The sequence below is a fragment of the Passer domesticus genome, chromosome Z (genome assembly GCF_036417665.1).
Source record: "Passer domesticus isolate bPasDom1 chromosome Z, bPasDom1.hap1, whole genome shotgun sequence".
In the NCBI taxonomy this organism is placed as follows: domain Eukaryota; kingdom Metazoa; phylum Chordata; class Aves; order Passeriformes; family Passeridae; genus Passer; species Passer domesticus.
This window is the reverse complement of record NC_087512.1, coordinates 70,172,373-70,185,177: the sequence shown is the minus strand read 5'-3', so window position 1 is coordinate 70,185,177 and position 12,805 is coordinate 70,172,373. Positions and strand designations below refer to the sequence as shown.

At 38.9% G+C, this 12,805-nt stretch overlaps 1 protein-coding gene across 4 annotated transcripts in view; it reads right to left on the bottom strand.

Annotated features, from left to right (window-relative positions):
* The window catches only part of ECPAS (Ecm29 proteasome adaptor and scaffold), a 57,968-nt gene that overhangs the window by 19,982 nt on the left and 25,181 nt on the right, over positions 1–12,805 (bottom strand). For all 4 annotated transcript variants that reach the window (XM_064403950.1, XM_064403949.1, XM_064403951.1 and 1 more), the window contains exons 18-29: positions 12,069–12,300; positions 11,449–11,540; positions 9,557–9,691; positions 7,423–7,588; positions 6,837–7,009; positions 6,266–6,367; positions 4,378–4,501; positions 3,334–3,479; positions 2,387–2,441; positions 1,531–1,645; positions 566–631; positions 203–320 (exon numbers count right to left, since the gene is read on the bottom strand). In XM_064403950.1, the coding sequence (XP_064260020.1) occupies positions 203–320; positions 566–631; positions 1,531–1,645; positions 2,387–2,441; positions 3,334–3,479; positions 4,378–4,501; positions 6,266–6,367; positions 6,837–7,009; positions 7,423–7,588; positions 9,557–9,691; positions 11,449–11,540; positions 12,069–12,300 (1,524 nt within the window). The remainder of the gene's footprint in view (positions 1–202; positions 321–565; positions 632–1,530; positions 1,646–2,386; positions 2,442–3,333; positions 3,480–4,377; positions 4,502–6,265; positions 6,368–6,836; positions 7,010–7,422; positions 7,589–9,556; positions 9,692–11,448; positions 11,541–12,068; positions 12,301–12,805) is intronic.

Here is a 12,805-nt window from a genome sequence, read left to right as displayed (position 1 = left end):
AATACTCTAACACCAAAGTTTTGTTTTAAGAATTTCAAGTAATCCTAAACTTTCTTCTCAGCCTGCTAAATTTGCCTTGGACTGATATCACAGCATCAACACATGCAGTTTTTCATAAAACACATAACCAGGAATAGAAAAATGGATTGTCGTTTCCAGAGTTCACAGTGGGAATGGAAGTTGTATGAAAACGGAGCATTACCTTCCGAGAATTCCACATAGCATGATGGTTGGCCAGATTCATGAATTTGTACACCAGGTCTGGCTGATTGAGGTCACTAGCCAGTGAACAAAGCTCCTTGTAGGTAGAAAGACCTTGACTTTGAAAAGCAGAAGGGAAATCAGTGTTACTATTTTTAGTTAGACAAATGCTACAACACCTAAAGCTATATTCAATTCACATTGTAAAGCAGGCAGAAAAAAATGAGTAGCACATCTGTATTACACAGAAATAGTTACAGTAACTTAGAGAACAAGCAGGAACAGAACGTCAGGAAGCAGATTTTTTAGGGAATCCTGTTTCAGCACTGACTGTGTCTCTGTCAGAGACTATCAGTAAACTTACCCATCAGGCGTTTTACTCAGACCTCCCTGAAATACTACAGTTTCTCCAGTCATCTCATGTTTGGCTCTGACAGAAAAGAAGTGCAGTATCAGCATTACCAAACTGTACAGATGAATACACTGCACACTACAGAACATGTAATTTAGTTTTATTAACTTAAAAACTTCACATTTTTTTCATTACAATCCCACAAAAAGCACTCAGGTGGGCAAAGCTACACACACTGCAAGGAATGTCATTTACCTGTATCACATGTAACGTTAAGAAGACATTACAGCAAGTGAGTTTTGTTATGCAAAGGTAGAAAGTCACAACACTGAATGATGACTTTTTAGTTCTGTCCAGACATGAGCTAAATAATGGACAGCAAATCTGTACTTAAAAATGAAGTAATACCGTTTCCATTCACCTTATTTCTTCCTGCTTACCATCAATGAATCCCTACACTCCAAGCCTAGGTTTTTATGATTCAGTGGCCAAACCTACACCAGGTTAGACATTAAAGAGCATTTCCAATACTGACCAACATGATCTCTAGCCATGAGTCTTGTAAAACCAGCATTTTTCACACTAAAGCTGACAAGCAACCATTAACAGCACTTCCTTAGCAAAAGGTGCCTTTCAGCACAAGCAGGTCACTACTTCCACAACATTCACAATGTGCAGAGTGGTCGTTGCTCTCTGCAATTACACAACGCAGCAAGTAGCAAATCTAAGCAAATCCTAACCCATCTGAACCTCTTGAATCAGGACGGATATTATTTTGAAGCTTTGCTGAATGGAACAAAACCAGAACAACTTCAGTCACCAAATACTCTAAGCTGATTTAAGAAATGTTCAGTTTGACTCTTATTGGCTTGCCCTTGACCCCAAAACATCTCTTTCCACAAAAAAGACGCACATTTTTATTCCCACCAGACATATAACTCAGAGTACTCTCTCACTATGTTCTGAGTTCACTGTACCTTTTCCCAGTCATAAGGGTATCAACGAGCGTAGTGACTAGCTCTTGCTGATCCTGTTCGCTTCCTAGTTCATATATCAGCCCAAGACCTTTTGAAGCAACATCTTGACTAAGCTCTGTAAGAGATTTTACCAAGCAAAATTCAAGATAAGCATGTAACTAAGCACTACACAAATTTCAAAAGTAAGGTTCAACCAAAATCAGGACATAGCAAACATGGCTCTATTGGACTTCAGAGCTCTCCATTTCAGTGCAGATCTAGTCTGCCATGACACAAACTTTGCATTCTGAAGCTGCAAACTGTTCTGAAGGCATAAACCCCTTCAAATTAGGTGACATCTTCACATACCTATTGCTACTGCAAGTTTTGAAACAGCAGAAAGAGCTCCAAGAGCCACAGGTATTTTGACATGCTAGTGGCACCTGAAATCAACTCTCTTCAGCTTCAGCGAGCTTTGCATAGGCTGCTGGATGCCACTCTTTCCAGTAGCTGCCATGGGGAGAGCTGTAAGCCAAAATGTGCTAGCTTAAAGAGTTCTCAGAGTTTCTGTTCATGCAGATACATATCCTGTTGCCCAAAGCAGAGCTGACATAACACCACTTCTGTTACTACAGTTTGAAGGGGCAAATGCACTGTGCTTTTTAGCCAAACGCACAAAAAAGTTGTGCTTCTTATCTCTGCACATGATGCCTAGAAAAGGAATCATTCCTATTAAGATAAGAAACGGGGAGTTTCTACAGTCTTTTTTTAATGCAGACTGACACAGTGTAGTTGACTTGATGCCTGTTGAAAGATTCCCTCCAGCCTGCTGAATGCCCACAAAAAGACATATCTTTTAAGATGCAGCAGTACTTACCATCACTATCTGACAGAATTAAAACAAATGCACTTTGAATATCCTTGAGATGAGACTGTAAGATGAGAAAAGAGGACATTATTTTGGATCCTTTGTTTCGTCTCCAGGCAAGTTTCTAACACAGGCTACTGTACAAATGGAGTTGCCCATTTGATCTACACAATTTGATCTGACTGGCTTTCTCCAATCCCAAACTGGTGAGTTTTGCAACCTCCCTACAAGGTGCACTGTTTAGATGAGTGCAATATGTGGCAATGTTTTATATATAAAAATTTACATTTGCAGAGCAGCTTGTCCCAAAGCTCTTTATCAATATCTGTAGAGTACAAAATGGTTACTTGATTCCATCACAGTCCACAGTACCTCTATGCAGATGGAGGACATTTTGGTTGGGAATGTTTTATTTAGTCCTTGTATAGGAGTTTTCACATTTTCTCATTATGGACAAGCACTTTAAATATAAGGTTCATAAAGCATACCAAAAATACACAATACATGAAGCACATTCTAACTGCTCTTAGGTACCAAAGATAAACACCATGAAACATATAAGTTATGTTCTCTTTCTTCTTCCCCTCCTAGACCTCTCAAATATTTTTCAAATATAAATCCTAAGCACTATACACTGTACAGATACCAAACTCTTCTTCTCAATGGAGGATGTAGTGCTACTTCATCTTAAAACAGCTATTTATATTGAAATTACTCTGACTTGGATGCAAGTCAGATGTTTACAAAGGTGACAAACACCCTTGTTCATCTGCCAGATCGTCTGTTCCTCTAGAAACAAAAGATAGGCCATGTCTCAAAAAGATCTCAGTAAGGACTGTACCAGCACAGGGAGAAAAAAGAGACAACAGAAGTGAAGGGCAAGGAAGGGACAGAAACAAGACGATAGGCAAAAATAGGGGAAAGGAGCCAGTGTTATGGGAAGGCATATATCTTACCTTAATTGCTTTGTGGGTACTCAGCTTTTTCACCAATGACAGAAGCCAGATGCAAGCTGCCTGTCTAACATGTGGGTTAGGACTGATGATGTGCTTGTTCAAAATAAGGTCTAGGACCCAGGGCACCACATCATTCACTTTCAAATCTATGTGAAAAAAATAAAGGTGGAGGGGAGGAACTTAGTCCACACTCATTTTAATGCAAATAATGAAAAACCTAATGAACTCAAGAGCACTCAGGTGACACCTTAATCTCTGCTTATTTAGGAAGTCACTGGAGTCACTAGGAAAGTAATAATAGTAGAATAAATAACAGAAATACAGAATCCTCCTAAATCTCCATGAACATGTTTTAAAGCCTGTGGCCAAGAAGAGGTACCATTCACACTGCCTAAGACTCAGGGCAAAATTTATTTTTTTGTTAGGACTCAATTTCTGGAGCAAGGGCAAGGTTTCATTTTTATCACACGCTCACCTTTCTGTACACTGCACATCTAAGTCCACTCTCACCAAACTAAAACATGTGTTTGCAGGTCTGACATTGATATTTACAGTTGCCTGATTTGGAGCTAGCCTTTTGTCACACTTGTATTTCAATGGGTACAGAATCTTAGTCCTTAAATAGAATTTCTGCATTTACTGCACATAAATTTCACTTAATTGTATCACTTGAAGTTATTGGAAAACACTTGCGATTTTATTTTATAGCCCTATATTCTTGTTCATGGTTCAAAGTGGTATTTTAAAAGATTTGTGTATTAAAAACCCAAAACTCAACATGGCAAACAAATAAAGAAAAAAACCAAAAAAACACAGAGTCAAGTGGCAATGAATTACATAAGCAGCTATTTAAACAGTCCATGAATTAAGTGTTCTGCCCTCTGAGCAGACTGACATGAAGACTTAAAACAACCTGTATATAACCATAAACACAAAACTTCTCTTCCGTATTCTGTTATTAACCAAACACCACAGAAATGAAGCTTGGAGCCAAGTGTTAGCCCAGACATTTCCCAACCCAGCCCCTGCATTAGGAAGACCTACCTGAAGGAGGGATATATTCCTCCTCTGTGACTGTCCATGCATCCCGTGCAGCCACTGAGCTGGTTCCAACAGCAGCACTGGTAATAGCTTCACCAACAGTGAACTGCAGCTCTATCTGTTTGGCCTGAAAAACACATCAGAGCATCACTGACAGTACTAACAAAGCATACACCAAAACTTCTGGCACTTAATCCACAAAACCACAGTCTCTTTCCCCGTCCCAATGTTCAGCACCAATTTACAGTAACATCACTCTGCTGGTGAGCTTCTGAGACTATGTGGCACCTCATACCCACTGAAGCTGATGGAAAATGAGGCAATGCCAAACTGTCTGAAATGAATAGTAAAAGCTAAATTTTCCACTTTTTTTTTAAATCATACCTTTGACAAAGTATTTACGTGTCTCTGCAGAAGCTCAACTTGGTGAAAAGAAAGAATTAAACAGAATGAAAATAAACAAAGTTAAAATGATGCTCATAGTGATTAGTGAAAATTGGCTATATGGCTTTACTATAATAGGGAGTATTGAAAGAGTCCCCTGTAATTCCATCCAGAAGCTGATGTCTTAAAAGATGCGGAAACCTTTTTTCACATTAAAATAATTCAGATGGTACTTGTCTTACTTCACTGTCCTCCTTACACTATCCTCTGAGCCTTCAGGAACAAGATATGCCACTTTCTTGTCAGTACTTATAATGAATTTCATGTTGTAAGAACTCGTTTCCATAACCACTGAGTACCTTCTAGACAGTTTTCCTTATGCTCCAGAGGCACAAAATGCTCAGGCTCTTGGAGAATTAAGCCCTTAGCTTCCTGCAATCTAAGATAAATAGCTTTTTTCAAGTACACCTTTTATAAAGGAAGTTGTAATGTCCCCAAGCAGTTACAGGAGAAAAACACAGCACTCAGAAACATCTTTTGAAGTTTGGGTACATAGTATTCTCAGTATTTTTAGTATTCTAAGTATAGTCATAGGACTAGTGGTTAAAGGCTTCAAACTGAAAGCAGGCTTAGACAAACTATTAGGAAGAAATTCTTTACTGTGAAGGTGGTGATGCACTAGTAGAGGTCACTCATAGATGCCCCAACCCTGGCAGCGCTCAAGGTCAGGCTGGATTGGCTTTCAGCAATTTGGTCTAGTGTGAAGTGTCCCTGCCCTGTCAACAGTAGAGGGGTTGGAACTAGATCACCTTTAAGGTCCATTCCAACCCAAACCATTCTTGTTTGATCACATCAGAATTGGAGCACTCAGCAAAGCATGCCTGTCTGATACTCAACAGCCACTTCTACCATGCAGAATCCTATGTCAGTATCATCAAGGAAGGCAAAACAAGCTGCAAATGAAAAATGCTAAAAAAGCATTTTTTATTTAATTTTGTTATCTGGCATATTGCAATATGTACAGAAGCTCTGAAGTACTATGAAAGAATGCAGTGTATTTCAATAATGAATTCAGATGGACAACAGATACATATATTGCTATGAACTTCTAGTTCAAGTAAGTTGTATTAGCTAATGTAGCTCAGAGGTATTTATTTCAGAGTACTTTTGAAGGCCAAATGCAGGCCTAAGGCTTCATTAATATAAGCTCTAGAGATTTTATACAAGAGTATACAAAAAAAAATCCATAACCCTCTTGAAGGGGAGTGAGTATCTGCTCAGACTGAGACAAGAGACCTGGACTAGCAAGTTTTCAAACTGTGGCATAAAATCTTTTACCAGCCCCAAGTCTATCTCTGCTCTCAATTTCAAGGCAGTTTTAAAAAACCCAGAGGCACTATTACAAAAAGTCAACTCCCTTTGTAAATCTGGCTCTAGAGTACATAAAAAACACCCGAAGATAAATACTCACTGTAGTATAAAGAATAATACACTGATAGTGTCTCACCTCCACAGAATCCATTAAACCCTGCAGCAGTAGCTTCTGGTGGGGAAAATCTTCATCTCCCACTGGGAAATAACCTAATGTTTGTATTGCTCGTTCCTTCATCTTAAATACAAACAAAAAATAATAATATCATATAATCTTCCTTTAAGTCCATAACATGCACTTTAAACCCACTATCTCTCACCCTTGCTGAAGTTTCACTCAAGGTATCAGATCTACATGCAAGCAGCTTATTACACCAATCAGTGCACCTCTTTTCCAAAGTAGATCAGAACAAATGTCCTGTTATCTTTGAGGATTATGTGCAAGTAAAAGAAGATATTCCCATTTTTCCTGAATTAAAATGAAGACCATTCATATTTTCATCTCTTAAGCCCCTAGTTATGACTATAGAAAGCACAAATGATCAGTGCTACACAATATTAGAAACACCTAGACCCTAGCCAACTCACTAAAGTCAACAAAAGCCTAATTCCTTTAAAAAACAAGGCTGAGTTTGGCATGTAATACATATACCTAGTGAGCATTCAAGAAATGAGCAGGAATCATAAGAACACTACAAAAATCTTGCCTTATTTGTTTCCTTGCTGGAAGGGATTCGAGCCAGTAAGTTTTCAACAAGTCGCAGCTTTGTAAATCCTGCTCCTTCGTTGGGGATGGGCAAGGGGCCATTCCTGCCAATCTCCCCAAGAGCCATACAAGCACCCACCACAAGGAAGGGAGAAGTACTGTCCAAGAAAGAACCTAGAGAGAAAAGCAAACCAGGATGACTCAGATTTTGTATGATCATTTAGCAGTGGACAGGCACTTGTATTTTATCCATGCAAGAAGCAAAGCATTAATCTCCTATACAGGTAGTAGGAAGCATTATGTTAGAAAAAAACAGGAGCGAAAGGAGACATTGAGAGGAATCTAGGCAATACTATTACTCCTGATTGTGCTGCGTTGGTCTGCAAGTTACGAAGTACACCTAGGTTTTACTGAAATGGCCATACATCTAATCAGATTATACTCCTACAGGCTGTAAATTCTATTACAAAAATTGTAATTCAGCATTAAACTATCTATGGGCTGAGCATCTCAGAAAAATCCTCAGCCTGGGGTAAACCAAAAAAAAACAACTGTTACATGCATCAAAGTCTTAGGCAGGAAGTTACCTATTGTCTCTGTTGTCGACTTTATAAGTTGTTCTTGCTCCGGCATGACTGAAGTATTTGGTTGTTCTATGTCACGTTGCTCCATTGTTCTGATTTTCCCTTTGGCCAAGTACCTTCCTACTGTAAATCCCAAAGCTAACAAGGATCCATGTTGGACTTCTGGGCTCTACAGACAACACCAACAGTGCAAAAAAATCTCATTTTCAAAGTAAGTAACACTTTGCACAAAGCACTGATTTAAAAACCCATATGGACAAGCCAGATCAGAAGGTGCCCTAAAGAATGCAGAGCATTATAAAACAACAGAGTTTGATATTGTTAGAGCTCTCTGATGCAAGGAGTTCTTTAAGATTCATTAACAAAACTTAAAAGAGATCTAGGAAGACAGATTAGAAATTTATCACCAGCACTCACATTCCTAAAGCTACCCTTTGGTAGCCAGACTGGAAAAAAAAAAAACCAAACTACATTGTCTCTACTTAAAACCAGACATATTCAGACTAAGGGGACAAAATGGTAATACTGCTTAGGTAAAAAGCAGTACAGGGTAACCAGTCTACATCTGTGTGGCTAAGAATGAGTTCACACCTGGCCAATGCTGAAGGCAAGGGCTTTACAGCTTGGCAGGCGACAAATTGTGAAATCTAATCAATACAATTAAATGTCCCCAAGAACACCAATTTCTCTGATTTGATGCTGGAACTATCTAGTGACCATTTTTATTCTTACAAGTGAATTCTAGCAAAAGGATTTTGTGGAGAAACAAGGCTGTGAGACTCAAATGCTGCCTAACTGGAGAAAAAAACAAAGGGAGGGGTACAGGAGCTTAAGCTTGGATTAGTTCATACCTCTTGTTTCTTAACACTACAAATGTTGCACCAGTGCAATTGTGCCACCACAATGGGATCCTCAACCTAGCCTGGCCACCAGGCCTTGATGTGGTCTCACTGCAGCAAAGCCAGCAGAAGATGGATCCTTCCCCCATCTCCATTTTAATTATCCATTCACACTGCAGTCCTTACTGAGACATTAGGATCACCATCACCCCTAGGTGTACAAATACAAGTGGTTTTGTACACTAACAGGAAGTCAGAGCTCTATCTGACTCAGACTCACAAAGGCATGGAAACACCCTGCTTTTTTTTCCTTTCATGGTTCACATGGGTGAGTGGGGCTGAAAGTGGTGGCAGGGGTTGGGACCCATCTATACTGGCTTTGTGACTGCAGGAGCTGTGCCCTACACAAAACTGAGCAATGACATGGCTTTGGCTCACACGCGGAGCTTTCACAGATTCAAAATAAATCACGTCTGTTAACTACAACATAAAGCAATCAGCACTTCTTGTCAGCCTGTTACCTGAAATGTAAAATGGTGGCCTTAAGTCCTTTAGAGAGACTGATACAAAACCATTTTGGGGAAACAGAATCTAGAAATACTACTGCTTTCCCTCACACAGAGGATTCAAGACATACCAGCACAGAAACCCGACCAATTTGTTTCCAGGACTCCTTTTCCATGCTTGCAGTGGCAAAATGGAGAAATAAGATAAGGGGAAGCAAAAGGAGCTGCTGGAGAAGGGAAGGCAGGCAAACCCAGCATGTAAAGACACAGCTGTGGAAGCCTGCTGAGCAGTCCATGTGGGGCAAGAAGGAAGAAGGCACAGCCCTAACACAGCACAAGATGCTGAGGTGGTGAGGATCCAGTAGGTGACTATGGCTCAGGAGAGGAAGAGCTGAACATTTAACAAGTAAAAAATTTTCTTGATTCTGTGAGTGCTCAGGAATAAGAAACAGGTAAACAGTATGAAGTAGGTAGTGCAATCCATTACCACTCCATGAGATGTGGCTATTTAGCTGACTGAAACTGGTTAAATACATGACAGAACTTTGCTTGGGACGTGTCTCCATGAAATCCTCCTACTGACTTCAATAGCTTCAGAGATTAATTTATTTAAAGATCTGTTGCACTCACCTACAACAAAAATCCCTTTTCAACATCCAACCAGAAGCCAGTTAGTTAATTTTACACCCAGATTAAGGTTCATACATCCTGGACACATGGTGAGATTCAAATATCCTATCAGTTACATTATGTGAGTAAAAACAAGAAGCAGACAAGGAAGAAGGTAGTTACATGGTTGTCTTTTGTCATCTTGATCAGCTGCTCCAAGGATGCCTTAAGCTCATCTCCAGACATGGTAGACAGCACTACAGAATAAAACAGGGCTGCAAGCTCACGCATTTCCTCTTTGTTAGTGTTCATCAAGTTCTGTGGGAGTTAAAAAAAAAAGGGCCATAAAATATGGAAGCAGCTTCTTACCCAGTCTGTTCATAAAGAGCTTCAATACACACAGACAATTATCATGGAGATACATAAACAGTTCTTAATTCAGAAAGCACACTTTAAACAAAGAGCATCATCACTTAATAAGAAACACAGCCCTCAATTCAACGAATCATTCATTACACACTGAGCGCTTCAGTGAAAGAAGACCACCAGCCATAAGGGGGCCACCCACCAGCTCTGTGTCAAAACCATGCACATTGACTTCTGGCTGAATTTTGTCTTGAGCTAAGAGCTTCCAGGTTTTGCATTCATACTGTGCTAAAAAACCCCACACCTTAAACCTCTACACTTACCCTAAACCACTACACTTTCCCTGAGCTGCTGGAGGTTTCCATACCCTTTTTATTAATCAAAGGAAATTAAAAAACCTCAAGAGGGTTAACCATTCAAACACAACCATGACAAAAAAAAAAAAAAGTGTCCAGGAAATGAAGTTCTCAAAGCACAATTACCCAATTTGTACTTGAGATCTTGTATTGTCCAAGCAAGTTATTAAAATTTGAATTTTGGAAGCTTCAGGTAATTTGTTAAGACATGATCTTGCCTCTATACCAGTAATTTGATGTATAAAGCGACACACTCCCATGAAAATTCATACCCAAATCTTTGAGTGCCTTGGGCTACCACAAAGAAACCAAAATGAGCCACGCAAAAAAAACAAGAAATGATCTGTCAGGGTCATGAAATGTAATGTTAACTTCAACATAGCATCAGATCGCATATCTGACTTCTAACAAACCACTCAACCTGTTTGTTTCACTTGGCACGGCAAAAACACATTAAACATGATTTACAACACTACTTCTGAAACTCGGTATTATTAATATCCATCCCTAGAAGCTTAATTCTGCAAACGGACACTAGGCCCAGGACAAAGAAGAGTTTCCTACAAATGATGAGGAATACTGAAAAGGGCAATGTTTTTAAATATTCTCCTGTGCAGTTCATAACTGTAAATGAGAAGTGATAACCTGCATACAGCGCAAAGCAGCACAGATATCAGAAGAAACTACTAGAATACATTCTTATGTTTTTTAATACTTGACTAAGTGTTTCTGCCAGATTGCCCCAGTGAAAGTAATGGCAACCTGTAAGACTTTCAAAAATCCTAGATGTTTGAGGCAAATAATGAAAAAGCAGAGAGCTGCCCGAGAAAAGAATCTAGAGAACATAGATTTCCCTTTGGCTTATTTCCAAGCAGACTCCAGTGTACAGGTTTTTTTTTTTTTTGTCTGGGATTAATAAATAGAACAAAACCATCTGCACAGGAAGGTCTCTAAAACAACTAGGGATGTAACTAATCTCATCTTCTAAGAAGTCATTCACATCTTCCCACTGAAAACATTCATGCTATCAAAAATGTGCAGAATGTTGTCTTCAGTTTTCTTCTGCAGAGAAAAAAATGGATGACTATATCTTGGATAACTACCAGACTACCTAGAACATGTAAGTGAATGAACAAAAATAGTAATACAGAAGAACCACAAAATAATTTTCCCCATCCTGGCACATACAACATTTTATGAGGTGTTGACTGTGAATAGAAATACCGGATTTCAAATCAAGTGCATATTTGGAAGTAATACTCTGTTTCACCATGAGAAATGTGCCAGAATCTGCTAATGTCAAATTCCATCCACCTCCCAGAAAAACACCAAAAGAAAGGGTTTTCATAATACCTTAATCCAATCCATTTTGTCTACAAATCTGGTGGCTAATTTTTCTGGATACACTGAAACAACTTCTAGAAGACAATACATGACTGGTAAACCTAAACAATAATTAAAGAACAAGGTTATTAAACAGTATTTACAACAATATAACATTCAGTGTGAAAAAGAGGTAAAGAAGTATCAGGCATTTCAGGCATTTATTTGTAAACCACTAGGAATAACGAACAATACAGAATAATAAGGTATAATATTTCTGAGACATATTAGGGAATCTAATAAAAGAAAACACTAGTAGCAATTCGTTAAAAATGCATTCAAATGTTTTAGACTACACTTGTGGCAGATAGACTATTATCAGAGTGAGGCAGACACAGCATTCACTGGTGAAGGAGCTGTTATATACAATGGCTTCACAATTTTACACTATTATGTCAACTGATGCTGCAATTTTACAGCTATGCTTTCTCCCACCTACAAAATAGCACAAAAGAAAACAAATTTAAACTAAGTAGTATATAGTCTGTGTTTCAACTCTATGATTGCTGAAGCCAAGTTCAAAAAACAAGACACTCATTTCTAGTAAGAGAAGACATTTCTTCAGGATATCGCTGCACACATCTTCTTACCTCCAACACCAGCTAAGAGCTGCTGAAGAAGGCCAATATATATATGTACAGGGTTGGTTTCTGCACTTTTTGAAGAGGAGGAGGAGGAAGAGAAGGATATGTGGTTGCCAGACATGAGGTTTCTTATGTAACGTCCAATGGCTGGAGCATGATCTTGCATATCTGCCAAGCTCTGGGAGGTTGGCACCACACCAGCACTGTGAGCAAGACACATCCGCAGATAGAGAACTATCTAAGTAGAGAAAATGAAAAACACAGGATCCTGAATGCATAAGCACTTGAAAAACCATGCAGAAAACAAAAGAGCACAGAATATGCTGCATTGAATGTAACCAAAACAGAATAGTTTTTTTCTTTTATCAAATATAGGTAGAAAAGTTAGCATAGAGACAGGAACAAATATAAAGCATAATAAACCTTAGGATCACTTTCTGCAAGAGATCTGACAACCCTATATCACTGTCTAAATATTCAATCATATGCAGAATTTTGGTTTATCATCAGCTGATGTAACTCCTTGCAGAAGTTCAGCCTATACCCTATACCAATTTGGAATATGTACAAATGCAACCTGACACATTGCTAATACAAACCTCACTTCCCATCTCAGTTTGTTTCTCCAGATCACTGAAGCCTGGGATTCTGTTAGGAAAAAAGCCCCAAGGAGCATAATGGGACCTCTGCACAGGACTGCCTGTCTGTATCTAATGCTACTCCATTAGAGATGCTGTAGAAAG